The 19,726-nt window shown below is 39.5% G+C and overlaps 1 protein-coding gene across 6 annotated transcripts in view; it reads left to right on the top strand.

Annotated features, from left to right (window-relative positions):
• The window catches only part of LOC105486802 (Ral GTPase activating protein catalytic subunit alpha 2), a 318,021-nt gene that overhangs the window by 159,801 nt on the left and 138,494 nt on the right, over nucleotides 1-19,726 (top strand). For all 6 annotated transcript variants that reach the window (XM_011749858.3, XM_011749855.2, XM_011749856.3 and 3 more), the window contains 4 exons: nucleotides 2,509-2,637; nucleotides 11,364-11,492; nucleotides 12,344-12,402; nucleotides 16,414-16,522. In XM_011749858.3, the coding sequence (XP_011748160.2) occupies nucleotides 2,509-2,637; nucleotides 11,364-11,492; nucleotides 12,344-12,402; nucleotides 16,414-16,522 (426 nt within the window). The remainder of the gene's footprint in view (nucleotides 1-2,508; nucleotides 2,638-11,363; nucleotides 11,493-12,343; nucleotides 12,403-16,413; nucleotides 16,523-19,726) is intronic.

Below are 19,726 nucleotides of genomic sequence, written 5' to 3'. Positions count from 1 at the left end.
AGATGGAATTAACACAAACATAACAAAGTTAACATCATGGTTGTTTGCATTATTAATCTTCAAATGCATGGCATTCTGCTACCTTGCTAGCCAGGTTTGCACGAATCCTTTCATTGCAACATATGTCAACAGAAATGTGCTTCCATCTGCTGCCGGATAGCTTGATGCCTGATATTCCGAGACAAGGCCCAGCACAATGAGTACCTCTGTGAGTAATTACAGGTGTGTGGTGAGGAGCCTAGGGCATTAATCAGAGGCTTAATTATGAAAAAGGTGGATCTTTTGTTCCACTCTTGGATCCTGAGTTTACCACACACTTTCTAAACTGTAGCATCCATCTGCTCGGTCCCTTAGAATGTTTGCCTTGACTGATACGGACCTTAAAGTGTATCAAAGGACGTGATTAAAGTAGGCTTAAACATTAACCTGGAAGAAGCGTGGTTCATGGATTTTTTCCCTTCCTTCCTTCCTTTTTTACTTATCTATCTATCTGTTTATTTCTGGTGTAGGAAAAAAGTCTGCTGAAATGCTAAAACTTTGAATTAGTACTTGCTAAACTATTTACTATATGTGAACTCTACTGAATTAAGCATTATACAGTAATTTTAAGAATGTAAAGGTCAAGATTTGTAGAAACTAAGACCCATGTAAGGAAAAAAAAGTCTTAGGAAAAATGGTTTGTGAACATATACAAATTTTTTTAGGAAGATAAGTTGTTAAATAAAGTTATTTTTATTATGACAGACTTAACATGTTAGAATTTAGCATGTAACTACTGCTTTGCTCTAATGTGATACTGATAGAATTAAATCAGGATTATTTTTAAGGATTTTTAAGATAACCACACTGAAATCTAAGAAAAGAAACTAGGATTTTGTGTGTGTGTGTGTGTGTGTGTGTTTTGCTTCTTACTCTTATATTGAGACTATAATAAGTTGTGAAACTATAAGTCACGTAACTATATAGTCATGTAACATTTTAGTCAGTGGCAAACCACATATATGATGGTGGTCCTATAAGATTATAGTGCTGTATTTTTACTGAACCTTTTCTGTGTCTAGATGTGGTTTGATATGCAGATAATTTCCATTGTGTTACAATTGCCTGTACTATTCGGTATAGTAACATGTTGTGCACATTTTTAGCCTGGATGTGTAGTAGGCATCTATTATCTAGGTTTGTGTAAGTCACTCTACGATGTTCACAAGATGATGAAATTGCCTAACAGCACATTTCTTAGAATGTATCCTCGTCATAAAGTGACACGACTGTACTTCAGTGTGTGTTTTGATTAATGTACATGGCCAACAGCTGCATAAGTTTGTGATTTGTGGTTTTCTTACAAATTCCTGTTACACACACACACACACACACACACACTTGCACAGATGGCTTCAGAGATGTGGCCTGGCCATGGATGGCATGAATGCTGTCCAGTGGTGGACCCCTGATCTGCCACAGGCAAGAATTAGATATCTGCTTCAGACCAGAGCCGGGGGTGAGGGGCATCCAGCCATCAGTGAGAGGCCATCACAGACACAGGAACACAAGGTGTCTAGGGCAGATGATACTCTTCACACTGCACTCTGTGCAAAAGGCCACTAGTGCACTTTGTACTTGCACCGAGATCACACATATATTCAGAACCATGCTGATTCCCTGACCTTAGCATTTCACTCATTACAACATTACCTTCGCACTCTGCATATTCCCATTTCTTTTTTTTTTTTTTTTTTTTTGAGACGGAGTCTCGCTCTGTCTCCCGGGCTGGAGTTGCAGTGGCCGGATCTCAGCTCACTGCAAGCTCCGCCTCCCGGGTTCACGCCATTCTCCTGCCTCAGCCTCCTGAGTAGCTAGGACTACAGGCGCCGCCACCTCGCCTGGCTAGTTTTTTGTATTTTTTTAGTAGAGACGGGGTTTCACCATGTTCACCAGGTTGGTCTCGATCTCCTGACCTCGTGATCCACCCGTCTCGGCCTCCCAAAGTGCTGGGATTACAGGCTTGAGCCACCGCGCCCGGCCATATTCCCATTTCTTAACACATAAAACTATCTGAAGAGTGAAATTGTCCATCTCGTTGCCTACTTTAAGATATTTTAATGTAACTGTGTGCTTTAACTGTGGCAAATTGAAAGCTAAAGACAGGACATTTGTTTTGTTTTAGTGATAGATATTTGAGGGTTTTAATTGCATATTTACCTCGTTACTCCTGTAGCTTGTCCAAGGAGCCTACCTTTACATGGAAGACAGAAGAAATGTCTAGTCTCAGAGTCATGGTTTAGATTTTGCATAATTCATCTTACAACTTGGTGTCTCCAATCTCTCACCTTTAAAATGGGTACAATAACCCTTGGAGTAGCTCAGTTTCTAATATCTCTTTCATTGAAAATTTTCTGTGATCTGTGCTGTCTTAGATTATTATACAGTGGTCATATGTACCACTACAAACACTACTTTGGAATTTTGTGTTTGAACATTACAATTGTGTTTTCCTATCTTCCCTTTTAGGATATCTTAAACACCATCATAAGGCACTGTCCACCCCGCTTTTTCTCCCTGGGTTTTCCTGGCTTCTCAATGCTGGTGGGGGACTTCATCACAGCCGCTGCCAGGGTCCTTAGCACAGACATGTTGACGGTGAGTATGACAATGCTCAGCATCCCAGCTCCCAAGAGGCTTCACAATCGCTAACAAGGTTCAGATTTCTCCACTCTTAACAGGTGTTGACTCATTAGTGCAATGTGAAACTGGGCTCTCAGGGTAGATACCCTGGCAGCTGATGTGTGAAATTGTAGGATAAGATGACACACTGGTATTGGAAAGGCGTTTCATCAAAAGGCCAAAGTGTGAGAAATCATATCCTCACTAATATTTCAGCACATTTACACAGTCGGAAGCAGGACTTGTCTCTTAGAATATTATTAGCATTTTCCAGTAAATGGTGGCACAGACATAAATGTCTAAAATAGAGAGTTTTAAAATGTACATTAGCAGTATGATTTTTTAAAATTAAGTCTTGGTTATTATAAGTCTCATAGAAAATATTTTCTTAAAATGTTAGAACACTAAAATCTTAACTAGAAGTGAATATGTATTCTCTTAATAACATGCCAGAATACTTTGGCAGAATTTTTGTAATAAAAAATTGGAAGTGGACTAAATGATCAGTAAGGGCTGCAGAAAAATTTATTTTTACTCTCTACATTTACCTTTACTACTAAGACAGTATCTTTTTCTTTTCTTTTCTTTTTTTGTTGTTGTTTTTCAAGAGACAGGGTCCCGTTCATTCTCCACCCGGGCTGAAGCGCAGTGGTGCTATCATGCCTAGATCACTGTAACCTCAAACTCCTGAGGTCAAGTGATCCTCCCACCTCAGCCTCCTGAGTAGTTAGGACTGCAGATACACACCACCATGCCTGGCTGATTTTTAAATTTTTTGTAGAGATTGGAGTCCCTCCATGTTTCCCGGATTGGTCTCAAACTCCTAGCCTTAAATGATCCTCCTGCCTCAGCCTCTAAAATGTTAAGATTACAGGTGTGAGCCACTGCACATGGCCAAAGCAATATCTTAATGCCTTTTTGAGAGAATACTGTTATACATTTAAAATGAAAGGACCTTTTCCATTTGTGCTCTTTAAGCTGTTACATATTCAGAGTTATTTTTGCCTCTTCAAATGGTATAAATAAAATTAGCTTTACTATTTGCTATGCATTGGTATCGAAATCAGTGTGGCCATCCAAGAACCTAAAGCTTGTTTGATATGTGATTACTTTTTCACTTTACTTATTTCTTCTTTTCAGGGTAAATTCAAACTTCAAGCCCTTGGTTTTAAATTAAACTGTTTAAAAATACTTCCTGTAGCTGGTATTTCATGTTGGTGCTTTCACACACTAACTTTTTCTTATAAAGATAAATTAGAAAACAAAGAGAAGTGAAAAGAGACAGGAGCAAAAGGGAAGAAAGGTAAAAGAGAAGAAGAGGCCAGGCATGGTGGCATAAGTATAGTTACAGCTATAGGAGACTCAGGAAGCCGAGGTGGGAGAATCACTTGAGATCAGGAGTTTGAGTTCAGCCTGGAATCGCCACACTGTCTTCCACTATGGTTGAACTAATTTACACTCCCACCAACAGTGTAAAAGTGTTCCTATTTCTCCACATCCTCTCCAGCATCTATTGTTTCCTGACTTTTTTTTTTTCTTCTGAGACAGAGTCTTGCTCTGTCACCCAGTAGCTGGGACAACAGGCACCTTCCACCACACCCAGCTAAGTTTTGGTATTTTTAGTAGAGACAGGGTTTCACCGTGTTAGCCAGGATGGTCTCAATCTCCTGACCTCGTGATCCACCCGCCTGGGCCTCCCAAAGTGCTGGGATAACAAGCATGAGCCACCATGCCCGGCCTATTGTCTCCTGACTTTTTAATGCTTCTAACTGGTGTGAGGTGGTATCTCATTGTGGTTTTTTTGATTTGCATTTCTCTAATGACCAGTGATGATGAGCTTTTTTTCATGTTTGTTGGCCACATAAATGTCTTCATTTGAGAAATATCTGTTCATAATCTTCACCAACTTTCTGACGGGGTTGTTTTTTTTTTTCTTATAAATTTGTTTAAGTTCCTGCCAGGCTCGGTAGCTCGTGCCTGTAATCTCAACACTTTAGGAAGCTGAGGCGGGCAGATCATGAGGTCAAGAGATTGAGACCATCCCGGTTAACACAGTGAAACCCCGTCTCTAATAAAATTTAAAAACATTAGCTGGGTGTAGTGGCACACGCCTGTAGTCCCAGCTATACTCAGGAGGCTGAGGCAGGAGAATCGCTTGAACCTGGGAGGCAGAGATTGCAGCGAGCCGAGATCGCGCCACTGCACTCCAGCCTGGGTGACAGAGCGCGACTCCCTCTAAAAAAAAAAATGCTTTAAGTTCCTTGTAGATTCTGGATATTAGCCCTTTGATGGTTAGATTGCAAAATTTTTCTCCCATTCTGTAGGTTTTCTCTTCACTCTGATGATAGTTTCTTTTGCTGTGCAGAAGCTCTTTAATTTAATTAGGTCCCATTTGTCAATTTTGGCTTTTGTTGCAGTTGCTTTTTGTGTTTAGGTCATGAAGTCTTTACCAATGCCTATGTCCTGAATGATATTGCCTAGGTTTTTTTCTAGGGTTTTTATGGTTTTAGGTTTTATGTTTAAATCTTCAATACATCTTGAGTTAATTTTTGTATAAGGTGTAAGGAAGGAGTCCAGTTTCAGTTTTCTGCATATGGCTAGCCAGTTTTCCCAACACCATTTATTAAATAGGGAATCCTTTCCCCATTGCTTGTTTTTGTCAGATTTGTCAAAGATCAGATGGTTTTAGATGTGTAGTGTTATTTCTGAGGCCTCTGTTTTGTTCCATTGGTCTATATGTCTGTTTTGGTACCAGTGCCATGCTGTTCTGGTTACTGTATCCTTGTACTAGAGTTTGAAGTCAGGTATCGTGATGCCTCCAGCTTTGTTCTTTTTGGTTAGGATTGTCTTGGCTATGTGGGCTCGTTTTTGGTTCCATATGAAATTTAAAGTAGTTTTTTCTAATTCTGTGAGGAAAGTCAATGGTACCTTGATGGGAATAGTATTGAATCTATAAATTACTTTGGGCAGTGTGGCCATTTTCGTGATATTGATTCTTCCTATCCTTGAGCATGTAGTGTTTTTCCATTTGTTTGTGTCCTCTCTTATTTCCTTGAGCAGTTCACATCCCTTGTAAATTGTATTCCTAGGTGTTTTATTCTCTTTGTAGCAGTTGTAAATGGGAGTTCACTCATGATTTGGCTCTCTGCTTGTCTATTATTGGTGTATAGGAATGCTCGTGATTTTTGCACATTGATTTTGTATCCTGAGACTTTGCTGAAGTTTCTTATCAGCTTAAGGAGTTTTTGGGCTGAGAAGATGGGGTTTTCTAAATATACAATCATGTTATCTGCAAACAGATAATTTGACTTCCTCTCTTCCTATTTGAATATGCTTTGTTTCTTTCTCTTGCCTGATTGCCCTTAAAGTAGCCTTACAGACATACATTTGGCTAATAGTACAGTAGCCCCATTTTATCCTCAGTTTCACTTTCTGATATCAGTTACCACAGTTGGTGGTGTCCAAAAATATTAAATGGAAGGTTCTAGAAATAATTCAGAGTTTTAAATTGCACACCATTCTGAGTAGCATGATGAAACCTTGAGCTGTCCTGGCCCATCTTGTCCGGGACATGGATCATTGCTTTGTCCAGTGGATCCACGTGGTATCTGCTACGCACCCATTAGTCACTTAGTGGCCATATCTGTTACCAGGTGGACTGCTGTGATATCACAGTCCTTGTGTTCAGGTAATCTTTATTTTACATAATAGCCCCAAAGCGCAGGAGTAGTGATGCTGTCATATTGTTATTATTGTTCTATTTCGTTATTAGCTGTTATTGCTAATCTCTTACTGTGCTTAATTTATAAATTAAAATTTTTTCAAAGATATGTATGTATTGCAAAAACAATAGTATATATAGGGTTTGGTACTATCCACAGTTTCAGTCATCCACTGAGGGGTCTTAGAATGTATCCCCTTTAAAAAAGAGGGAACTGCTGTATATGAAAAATGCTCAAGATCACCAGGGAAATGCAAATTAAGATCACAATGAGATAATTACCTCCCTGTTAGGATGGCTTTCACCAAAAAGACAAAAGATAAGTGTTGGCAAGGATGTGGAGGAAAGAGAACTCTTGTACACGGTAAAAAAAAAATTCTCCTTTTATTTGAATTCATTATATATTGCCTAGATTGCATTATATAATGTCCATTTATTGCTCCATTCCCTCTGTGATCACCACTTACCAAAACAGTGATTCTTCCTTATTTGAGGCCTCTGACAGAAAAAACTAGGATGAGATTTGACATCACAACCAACACATCCCCAAAGACACAAGTTAAAAACCTATTGATAGGGATCAATATGTATATTAAAACAATATGTATATCAAAATATTACTTTGTATATACTTTAAATACATAATTTTTTTTTTTTAAGGTGGAGTCTCACTCTTTTGCCCAGGCTGGAGTGCAGTGGCACAATCTCGGCTCACTGCAACCTCCGCCTCCTGGGTTCAAGCAATTATCCTGCCTCAGCCTCCTGTGTAGCTGGGATTACAGGTGCCCGCCACCAGGCCAAGCTAATTTTTATATTTTTAGTAGAGATGGGGTTTTACCATGTTGGTCAGGCTGGTCTCGAACCCCTGACCTCCTGATCCACCCACCTCGGCCTCCCAAAGTGCTGGGATTACAGGTGTGAGCCACCACGCCCGGCCCATAAATTTTTATTAATTATACTTTAGTAAAGCTGGAAAGAAAGAATCAACACAATAGAGACTACTCAAATCAAAGATGGTATAAAGATAAATGTAAAGGTCAAATTCACATAAAAAAGTGTTGCCAAGGTAGGAAAATAAATAACCAAGAAATAACCAGAACCTGGAAAAACACAAACTAGAAAATGTGGAGGGAAGAAAGTACTGAAATATAAACCAGGAATGTGCTTCAAAAAATTCAGAAAGGATGAAATACAAAACCAGCTTGCAATAAAGAAAAAAGTGTTATGTTCTTTGAAACTACAATAAAAGAGACATGAGTGCCTTATCTTTTAAGCCTTTTAAAGGCATCGAATTTGCTTGGTCTTTAACACATATATCAATGTTACATAATATTATATACATTTTTCTTTACTATCTGCCTGAGGTATGATAGTAGGAATAAATGTTACAGCCATGAATTGCTTTTTAATTCTGTTTTCAAATACTGCGCATGAGTGTTTGGGTTAGTAAATGGTTGGGTACTGGGTATGCTAATCATACCATTTTTTCTACACATTTTCATCCCCTTGTACACTTTTGGTGGGAAGGTAAATTGGTACAGCCATTATGGAAAACAGTATGGAGGTTTCTCAGAAAGTTGAAAATAGAACTACCATATGACCCAGCAATCCCACTTCTGGGTATATATCCAAAGGAATTGAAATCAGTATGTTGAAGAAATATCTGCACTCTCATGTTCAGTGTAGCAGCATTCACAATAGCCGAGATATGAAAGCAACTTAAATGTCTATTGACAGATGAATGGATAAAGGAAATGTACATATCTCCAGTGGAATATTATTCAGCCTTCAAAAAACAAAGGAAATTCTGTTGTTTGCAACAGCATGAATGAACCATTTTTCCAAATGAAAGAAGCCAAACTCAGAAGGACAAATACTGTGTGGTGTCACTTATATGTGGAATCTAAAAAAGTCCAACTCCTAGAAGCAGAGAGTAGAATGGTGGTTCCCAGGGGCTGTGGTTGGGGTGGGGGGAGATGGGGTGATGTTTCTCAGTGGTCAAAAGTTTCAGTTATGCTGAATGAATGAGTTCTGGAGATCTCAGTGTGGTCACTATAGTTAATAATACTATATTATAAACTTGAAATTTTCTAAGAGAGTAGATCTTAAATGTTCACAACTCACGCATAAAGGAACTAACTATATGAGGTGATATATTAATTCACTTGTTTGTGGTAATCATTTCACTATGTATATGTATATGTATATGTATATCAAAATATTATGTTGTATATACTTTAAATATATAAATTTTTATTCATTATACTTTAGTAAAGTTGAAAAAAAGAATCAACACAAAATTAATAAAGTAGCCTTCCAAAATGTTTTTTTAAAAGAGAGAGAATATGAATGAGAATGTGAATCTAAGAGTTACATGAAGGAACCACACTCTGAGTGTTAGTACTTTCTTGTTTAAACTTGAGGTTAAAATTGTAGAGGAACTGGTGAAAGGTGTTTGGGCTGGAGCATACTTGCTCAGTCAGAATTTTCAGTTAGCACAAGGTAATTACCAGTTTGAAGTACCCCTGCTAGGTAGGTCTGCCCCACTGAGGCAGTAGGGGAGGGAGATGCACAGATGGCTTGCCCAAGTCACCAAGAGATGAGGAGAAGCTTGTGCGCAGCAGCATTATTTGTAACGGCCAAAACCTAGAGCCAATCCAAATGCCCATCAGCAATAGAAACAGATAAATTATGGTGTGTACATAAGATGGATTATTATATACAATGAAAACACAGGATCGGTTACATAACATAATGAATGAAAGAAGTCAGACACAAAAGAACATATACTCTAATTTCATTTATTTAATTGAAAAACCAGACACAACCAATCTGTGGTGTTACAGCAGAATGCGGTTACTTTGGGGGAGGGGAGGCTATCATGGGAGGGGCACAAAGAGGACTTCTGTGGGTTGGTAATGATATTCTTCCTGTTGTCTGTCTCTACGTCCTCAGGGCTCCGACCTCTGTCATCACTTCTCTCTCTGTGCATTCCACAAAGACGCATGCATTCAGTTCCTCTGAACACATCTGAGTTGTCATCCCAGACTTTTCTCTCCTAACCTCAGGACAAGCATTTCAAAAAGTCTTCTTCAGAACAGTAATCTCCCCAGATACTCTGGGGGAAAGGGAAGGAAGAAAGCCAGGTTCATAGTCAAGTAATTTTGGGAAATACACTTCTTCACTTGGAAATTCACAGCGTACAGTAACACGTTAAACGCTTCTATTTAATTGTGCTTAGACAAATGTCTCTGCAACGTCTTTTTCCTGGGAGTCTTTGTTTTTGCCCTTTCACAGTTGCTGTGGCCCTAGTGGAACATACTTTGGAGACAACTGCTTCTGACCCTTTCAGCCTCCCGTCTCATGGGCACCTGCCTCTTCCCTACTCAGCTGGCTCCCTCACCCACCACCAGCCTGCCTGATTTCTACTCCCCTCTGTGGCCCTTAGCAGCAGTTTGTTTTAGGTTTCTTAAACATCCTGAGCAGAACCAGTCCTTGCCTCATCCCATAGAATAGCTCTGCCACGCTTTATATTGCCTTTTATTTACCTGTGTACTTACGGGAACCAAGCTAGGTAAAAAATGAAGGACTGGGCTCCCGTGCTATGTTGCTCTCCTAGCAGGTGCTTCACTGAATTGTGTATAGCTGTTATTTGCCTCTCCTCCCCTACCTCACATACCGTGCCTCATCTCTCTGAGAGAGTAAAACTCTCTAATTTTATAGCCTAAGTGCTTAACTATAGGCTCAGTCTGGACCTGGGGCTAGATGGCCTCAGTTCAAATCCAGGGTGATCACTTAGGAGCCATATGGCATTGAAAAGCTACTTAACTTCTTTGAGTGTCAGTTTTCTCACTGGAAAATGAAAACAATAGCCTCTCCTTCATTGGCTTGGTGAGGGGACTTTATGAGGAAATGCCTGTACAGCACTTAGAAGAGTGCCTACCACAGAGTGAGAACTCCTTAAATGTGAGCTTTCATTGTTTTAATTATTACATAATAGTAGACAGATAGATGGACAGATAGGTAAGTAGACTGATGACAGACCTGTGTAATCCCCTATTCTTGGCTAACCACAGCTGCTGTTGTTGACTGAATTGAAATCTAGTGAAATGCCTTTTTTCTTTTTTTTGAGACGGAGTCTCACTCTGTTGCCTACGCTGGAGTGCAGTGGCACCATTTGGTGCAACCTCCATCTCCTGCAACCTCCATCTCCTGGGTTCAAGCAAGTCTCCTGCCTCAGCCTCCTGAGTAGCTGGGATTACAGCTGCCCACCACCACGCCTGGCTAACTGGCTAGTTTTTGTATTTTTAGTAGAGATGAGATTTCACCATGTTGGCCAGGCTGGTCTTGAACTCCTGACCTCAGGTGATCCGCCCGCCTCGGCCTCCCAAAGTGCTGGGATTACAGGTGTGAGCCACTGCACCTGGACGTGCCTTTTTAAATATATACCTAATTCTAACACTGGGCAAATAAGAGAAAAGTATCTCACTAGATATAGTGATATAGTATCTCATCATATGTTGTTTCATAAAGTAGTTCTTGGTGATAGACAGGAAATGTGATAGTTTGTCTTCTCTTTCTGATAGTTACCTTCATCTCTACTTCTCTATGAATTCTCCTTAATTGTTCTTAGCAGCAAAATGATACTAAGTTGATATCCTTTACCCTGCTTTGTTGAGAACATTAGCAGTAAAACAATGTAAACAGTCATGACAGAGTCATTGGCCTTTCTAATTCTGAATGAATCTGCACATCAGTTTCCACAACACTTGTTTACCTCCAAGTATAGTGATATTTTCCATTCCTTAGAAATTTGTTTTTCCGTTTAGGCAAACCTCTTTTGCTTAAATATTCACCTGGAAGAGAATAACTCGACCAAGTTTGGTATTTTTTTATCTAGGATGAAGAATAAAACGTCGCTTATTTAATGTTTCTAACTTACAAAAAGAGAAATGTGTGTGCTTCTCTTCCTTATGTGCAGGCGCCTCGTTCAGAGGCTGTCACTGTCCTTGGCTCTCTGGTCTGCTTTCCAAATACCTACCAGGAGATTCCTTTACTGCAGTCAGTGCCAGAAGTAAATGAGGCCATTACAGGAACTGAAGATGTCAAGGTACATAATGCATTTGACTGTATCTCAAGTTTAGCACTTTTTATAATTCTGGCTGTATGATTATCTCTTCCATTAGTATATATTAATCTGCGTATTCCTGAAATTTTGTTGTATCTTTTAAATGTTTCAGTAGGTGTTTTTAGAAGGCTATTCGTGGGCTATACATACGTTAAATTCAGAGCATATTGCAGTTAGACCTTATAGCTATAGCTAAAGCAGGTGTTTTTTGTTATACCTGTTTATTGGGCCTAGGGATCATAATCATGTAGTGAATTGCCTTTGGTAATAATTTTATTAACTTAATTAACTGCATTAGTGCATCAAGTTAATTTATAAGAAATAATGGAAGTAAGCTAAATACTCAATCACATTGTTGGCCTGATTAAATATTACTAATAATTTGAGATTCTAAATTATTTATTGGCAAATAAAAGTAAGCATTTGTTCTCTCCTCAGCTGACTTTCAGGTAAACAAAAATGCTTTTAGAATCCCAGAATCAATCAAACTATAAAACATAATTACAGTATATAATTCAATGTACAACATTTAATTCAATTAAAGTAAAAGAAAACCGAGATTTTCCTATCTGGAAGTCTCATTTGCTTTATACCAGAAGCGCTCCACTCCCACGGGCTGAATGGCTTAGGGAGGCCCTGTGGAGACTCCCATCCTCCACCACCCACTCCCCCGAGCCCAGTGTTCTTCTCGCCTCAGGCTCTCACTCATAGATGAGCTCTCTGAGCTCCCTGGTTGAACTTCAGTAGTTCCTGGCTGCCTGGAACATGGTCAGAACATGTGGGAAACCAACTATGACAAAAAGTTTTTATTTTACTTAATTTTGTGTTTTTAGCATTACCTCATAAATATTTTACTGAAGAATGCCACAGAAGAACCAAATGAATATGCAAGGTAAATGTTGAATAAGAGGTAAACTATTTTAGAATTTTAAGATACACATTTGTGTGTAAGTAGTTAATGTTACAAAAGAAAACACTTATTCTTTCACATAGCTCTTATACAGACTGAAAAGTATAGGAAGAATGATGCCAGGAAGATGCTTTGCATGATTATTTAAAAAGGTATCATTATTAAGTAAAAATTGTAAAGTGCAGAAGAGTATACATAATACACTATTTTGTGTGAGAAAAAGCAAGATTACAAATATAATCATGTATCCTCTAATTAATTTTCAAGAAGAAAGAAAATGAAAATATAAACCAAATATTTATAGAAATATAAATATATAAATATAAATAGTTGGTGTATGTGTAGGGTAGTGACTCTCAACCAGTGACGATCTTTTACCCCAGGAGACATTTGGCAGTGTCTGGAAACATTTTGGCTGCTTCTGCCAGGCATCTGAGGTAGCCAGCAACCTATGACCAAGATACATGAGGTTTTCTGAGCCACTTATGTGATAAAAAGTTTCTGCCTCTCCTCCCAAGGTGAAGACCAAAGCTGGGAATGCTGATGGAGGGGAACACCTGTCTCCGATCCTCAATTTCAAACCCCATAAGGTCACCAGAAGCCCAGCTCAGCCTCTTACTCCCTCCTAGGAACGGTTCATGTTCTGCTCCCTCTGTAGCCTCATTCCAAGACAACAGCCCATCATTCCTCACTGCCTTATCAGCTATTTGATGATTTTAAGGGTTTTTTTCTCTTGTATTTTGTATAATTTCTTTGGTTATCTTCAGTAGATGGGTTAGTCCAAATTTCCTAGTCTGCTGTTACCAGAAGCTAAACTGATAATAATTTGCAAATATTAAGCTAACATTGCATTTTTGGATAACCTCAACTTGGTTTATGTGATACCAGACCTGGTTTGGCTAATATTTTGTTCAGGAAAATTGCTTTTATATTGATGGCCTGTAATATTCCTTCCCCATCCTTCGCTTATCAGGTTTAATTATAAGGTTATAAAGTCTCACAAAATGAGTTAAGTACTATTTCATTTTCTTTCATTGGAAAGAGTTTTTACAGAATTAGAATTAATATTCTTGTGTATTTAGTAGACCTTGGTGGTAAAACTACCTAGGTCTAATATTTTCTTGATGAGAAGATTAACCACTGACTCATTCTCTTCAGTGATTTTAGGACTATTAAGGTTTCCTTCTTCTTTTTTTTTTTTTTTTCTTTTTTGACAGTATTGATGAACCAAACTTTTCTAGGAATTAGCCCATTTCACCTAAATTTTAAAATATACTGGTATATGAGTTATCTCTATTTTATCTCTTTCACTTCTATGGTTACATCCACTTTTTAAATCTCTGACACGTTTTTTGTATCCTCTGATTCTCTGAAGTAGTCTTGCTAAAGATTTGTCAATTTTATTAGTCTTTTCAAAGACTAGCCTTTGGTCTTTGTTCAACTTCTCTATTGTATATTTGCTTTTATTTCCCACTCTCTGCTCTTTTCTATCCTTCCTTTTGTTTTCTTTACAATCTTACCTTTAAGGTTATATATTATTTTCTTACCTTTAAGGTTATATATTTAGTATATTAATTTCTCCTTTACAGATATAAACATTTAAGACTACATGTTTATTGCTAGTTACTACTTTGTCTGAATTCTATAGGTATCTTTTTGTTACTGATGTCTTAGTTAATTGCATTATGGATCAAAATGTCTTACAACAGTCTGAAATTGTTGAAATTTGCTTAATGACCTACTAGGTAGTCAGTTTTTGTCAATATCTCATATAAACTTGAAAAAAATGTATGCCCTGTTCTTTGTTGGGCATAGTGTTCTAGTTGTGTTTATTAAATTTTTTTAATCCTGGGCTTCAAATATTCTGTATCCTGTCTGATTTTTTTTCGTCAGCTTGATCACCTTCTGGAAGAAAAATGTTATAATCTCCTGCTATTTTGGTGTGTTTATGTATTTCTCCTTATATACTGTCAAATTTTGCTTTATATATTTTGAGGCTATGTGATTAGTTGCATAAAAGTTTAGAATTGTCCTATACAGTGAATCAAATATTTTATATTTTTTTAGTGACTCTTTATTTCTAAGGAGGATTTTTTTTATCTTAAAGACCACTGGTTTAGTTACTTTTAAGTAATATTTTCTATTCTTTTTAATTAACCTTTTTATATTCTTCTTTTAGATATCTTTGCAAAAACTGTATATATCCAGATTTTATAATTTTATCCCATCTGATCTTTATTTTTTAACTGAAGCTTTAGGTTCATTTTCATTTGTTATAATTACTGATCTGTTTGGATATACTTCTTTTATCATATGTTATACTTTATTTTTAATAGGAAAGAAAGATCCAATTAAAAATAAGGTACTTCTTTTATTTCTCCTTTATCTTGCCTTCATTTCCCCATCCCCTGTTTTTCTTTCTTCTTCTTCTTTTTTTTTTTTTTTTGGATTTTTCTCCATTCTATTTATTACCTCAATTGTTTTTAAATCGTAGGCTCCCTTTCCTTCTTTTAGAGGTTATACTAGATATTTGAACACGCATACTTACCAAGCCTGCAGTTAGTCTCTCGTTACTCTCTTCCTGAACAGTGCGTGTTCCTCAGAACATAATTCCCTGATTTTGCTCCTACCTCACTGAACTTTCTCCTTTCTGTCCCCTTTGCTGACCTTTCCTCCTCTACCTAACCTCTGATGAATGTTAGAGTGACTCAGGGTTTAGGGCTGGGCCTATTCTCTGTATGACTTCCTGGGTACTCTTATTCTGATCAGCCTTTAAATACCATCTTCCCTCTGATTTATTTATCTGCCTCTTCATTGAGCCCCTTTTATACTCAGACTTATATATTAAACTGCCTACTTGACATCTCAACTTGAATGTTTTAACACAACTATAACTGCACCCTTGAGTCTGCTTCTGACCCCCCTACCCCGCCTCCGAGCTGACTGTCCCTCAGATTTTATCTCACCACATGGCCCCACCATTCCCCCAGGTTTTCAGTTAAGAAATTTAGAGAAAACCCTTGATTTCTTCTTTTTCCTACACCTACTGCATCTAAATCATAAAGTCTTGGCAATTCTTCTTCCTCTCTTTTTAGTTCAGAAAGCCAAATTTCTGTGGAGTTAAAAACAGAATAGAAATGCATATGGCATGGTCAGCTTTCTGTAAAGAGTATCTGGTCCTAGCACATTGTTTAGAGGAATTAACAGTGAAATTTATTTTGAAAGTTGTATTTAAATATACTTTAAAATAAAATATAGCATTTGTTTTATGTTTGTGGTAGGTATTGTGCATATTACTGTAAAGAAAACAATTACAAACTCCATTTTTGGCAGTTTCCTCAGATTTATGTTTTTTATTCTTCCTCAAAAATATCTTGAAACAGTAAAATGTAATAACCTATTAGTTTCAACAAAACTAGATAAGCTGGGCACAGTGGCTCACGCTTGTAATCCCAGCACTTTGGGAGGCCAAGGTGGGTGGATCACGAGGTCAGGGGTTTGAGACCAGCCTGACCAACATGGTGAAACCCTGTCTCTACTGAAAATACAAAAATTATTTTGTGGTGGTGGGCGCCTGTGGTCCCAGCTACTCAGGAGGCTGAGGCAGGAGAATTGCTGGAACCCGGGAGGTGGAGGTTGCAGTGAACTGAGATCGCACCACTGCACTCCAGCCTAGGTGACAAAGCGAGACTGTCTCAAAACAAAAACAAAAACAAATCAAAACTAAGTGGTACATGGGCTGTGACAATTAACAGAAAATATACCATTCAATTAAATATTTAAGTACTAAACCATTATCAATGCTTCTATTTGTCCTGAAAATTGGCCTATTGAGGATTCTTTATCTTTCCTTTCAAGAAGACATTCTGCTAATAAATCTACAATTTTTGCTATTTTGTATAAATAGATTTAAAGTGTTTTGTTATTTGAAAATACCGAGAAAGTTTATTAAGTTTCATGAGAGTTTTCCTCTGTTTTCTTCTTTTTAAAAAGATGCATTGCTGTTTGCTCCCTTGGGGTCTGGATATGTGAAGAGCTTGCACAGTGTACAAGCCACCCTCAGGTGAAAGAGGCCATCAATGTGATAGGAGTAACTCTGAAGGTATTACCAGTTTGTGGTGCTGATTGGACATTAAGCCATATCTGAGGCATTTAACAGTTTGAGTTTGAATTAGCCCCATCTTTTTTATCCCCCAAATGATAGAAGGATTGTGATTCCCATTGCATGTGCTGCGAGGGGCACCGACGGCTGCTCCCCTGCTGGCAGCTGCAGCCCAGCCATCAGTGTCTCGAGGTTCCTGGACCAGTGGCCAGATGGGTTCCTCTGGTGGCTGGGAAGCTCCTGCTGCAAAGAGGACACCTGTCACCTGTTGGTGCGAGTGACAAGAGAGTGGGGTCTCGTGCTGTGGCCTCTTCAGCAGGCCTGGGAGAGACCTCCACAGCTTCTATTTAGGCCCCTCAGTGTTTACCATCTGACTGAATCTTGGGCACTTTAAGGACGTCTTTCTGTCTTTGTTCTGTTAATGAGAAGAAGAACTGCCATTCCCTGGGCACTCACACTAGGTCGGAGTAATGGCGAACTCTAAATACTTTTGTTAATCTTCAAGACAGCTCTGCAAGATAGATGTTGCAATTTCTGTTTTATACCAGAGGAAATCAAGGCCCAGAGAAATTAGGTCACAAGCCTGAGGCCACACAGGTGTAAGTGATGGAACCAGCAATAAAAGCAGATCTGTGCGGCATTAAAGACAAGCTTGAGCTTTCACATGTGCTGTTAGGCTGCCTCTAAGCCAAAGCTCAAATCCTGCTGGGTCCTTTCCTGGGTCCTGCTTGGAAATGGTGGTAATAAATAGCATTGCCATTATCACCCTTAGGGAACCAGTGAGTGCCTGGTCTATGCCACGCGCTGTGCTGAGGGTTTTATGTAAGTTTTTAGTTCAGGGGTAAGTGTCCTCAGTTTACTGGTGGAGAAACTGAGGTGCAGGAGCATTCAAGGCCCTAGAATGACCACCTCACTGAACCAAAGTTCAACCCCTGAACCATCCATCCACCTAACACCAGCATTCAGGCTGCTGCGTGCCCTTCTGTGCTGCTGCCACACGCAACTATAATAGCAACGGCACTTACAGCTGACGCCTGGGACAGTCGCCATCAGGCCAGCAACAGTCGCTGTTCCACCCTTTGTGTATTATCTGCTTCTGCGCATAGGATGACCAGCCAGTGCTGTCTCCCACCCTTGGCTTGGCGTCTGGCCCCTGCCTGACCAAACTCAATGCCTCCTGTTCCCCAAGTACACCCTCTGACCACCCCCATTGCTTCATCCTCCCCCATTTCTCCTCCACAACACCTGGGAGTGGAGGTGGGGGTGGTTGTTGTATTATGGGAGCTGGAAAAACACTTGCTGCTGATCCCTGTGATGAGGAATGGACAAATTATCCAACCACAGTATCACAGAAGAGTGCCCCTCCAGCCAGAGCAGGGTGCTGACCGCTGACCTTTGTCAGCAGATTTAATCCTCAGAGCTGCCCTGTGAGGGGAAGTGTCAGTGCCACCTCCACTTCACAAATGAGGTGGATGAGCTGACTAGGGACCAAAGGAGCTTGCCAAAGCCAAACCCAGAACACTCTGGCCACATGTGTGGAGTTTTGCACAACTGAGGTGTGTAGGACACCTCCTGACTCCCAAAGCCTTGGAGAAATATTTACATATAATTTATTAAAGTGAAAACAAGTTGGCTATAAATTGTATATCAATGTAGATCCCAATTCATTTTTAAATACCCTTTTTTAATTCTAAGATGTTTTTAAATTTTTAATTTTTCTTAAATCTAGAGGTATATAGTTAATGTAAGGCGGTTCCCCCATCTCTATTCCTTCCATGGAAAAACTATTAATAACTCAGTGGTGTGTTAGATTGAAGGAGATAGACACACACAGACACACAGAGTCATGCATCACATAGTGATGGGGATACATTCTAAGAAAGTGTCACTAGGTGATTGCATTTTTGTGTGAATATCATTAAGAGTATTACAGAAACCTGGATGGTTTCTGGACTTTGTGGGATGGCTTGTTGCTCTGAGGTTATAAACCTATACAGCACACTACTGTACTGAATACTGTAGGAACTGAATATTGAATTGGAACACAATGGTGAGTACTTGGGTCTCTAAACATGTCTGGACATAGAAAAGGTACAGTAAAAATATGGCACTATAAGCTTATGGGACTAGTGTTATATCTGCAGTGCTTACCAAATGTTTCCAAAAACATTGTTAGGAGGTACATGACTGTATATGTGTATCTCTGTATAATACAGAAAAGAGATAGAAAATGCTAACAGAGTAGAAGGATAGATAATCTTTCTGCAACTTTTCATAATTTGGGGGGAAAATATAAGATACCAGAAAAACAATGTGGTTACCACATACTGAGCTCTCCCTCTGTCCGCTATCCCAGCACAGCATAGAGACTGTCCTGCTGAATCCTCCCGCCTCTGGATAGCAGTAAAAGGGAAGAGGACTGAGGAAGGTCAAAGAACTGGCTCCAGCTTGAATTGCTAAGAAAGCAGAGGGATCAGGATGCAGCCAAGTTGTTGGGTCTTTAACCATTATTAATAACAGGAAACTCATTGACTTAAGTCCTGGTCTCTGAGGACACCTCTCTCCCCACTTCCCTCTTCCCCTGCCTCCCTCTAGTTCCCATGTTGCTGTGGCAACTGGGTTGTTTTACCTAAGGACATAGCACATAAATCAAAGAACTGAGGACTGGAAGGGAAAGAGTTGCTACAAGGAACAAGAACAGCCACCACTATGAGAACAGGGGATTCTAGGAGGCTTTGGGGTTCTGCCAGGAGGGAGAGAAATGGAGAAAGAGGAGGCAGTGGGGTCATCGGCCCCACCGCCAGCTGAGCCTCCGCCTGCTTTTTGGGTAGCGGAGAGTGCAAGCCCTGGCAGGGCTTCCTGCTTTACGGGCTCCACGTAAAGCCAGTGCCACCTCTCTTGTAAGAACCCTTCAGAAATGCCCTGCAAAGGTGACCTAGGTGTGCCCTTGAATGTGCAGAGCATTCCACTCAGCGAGGCCTTGCTTGGCTGGTTTGTTTATGGTGGGCATGGGGTGGTTGGGGGAGGTGGTTCTAAGCCATAGCCATACTCACCAACTCTTGTGAGCTGTCCAGCCCTGCTCCTTTTCCCACCCCGTCTTCTGAGACATCACTGACTTTCCTCCTTCTCCTTACCCCATTGTTGTTTCTGGCTTTGAGTCCTGCCAGCTGTACTTCCTTAATGCCCATTGAATGCCCATGGTCT

Source organism: Macaca nemestrina, chromosome 15 (genome assembly GCF_043159975.1).
Source record: "Macaca nemestrina isolate mMacNem1 chromosome 15, mMacNem.hap1, whole genome shotgun sequence".
NCBI lineage: Eukaryota > Metazoa > Chordata > Mammalia > Primates > Cercopithecidae > Macaca > Macaca nemestrina.
Note: the sequence above shows the minus strand (reverse complement) of the source record. Positions and strands in the feature narration are given on the sequence as shown.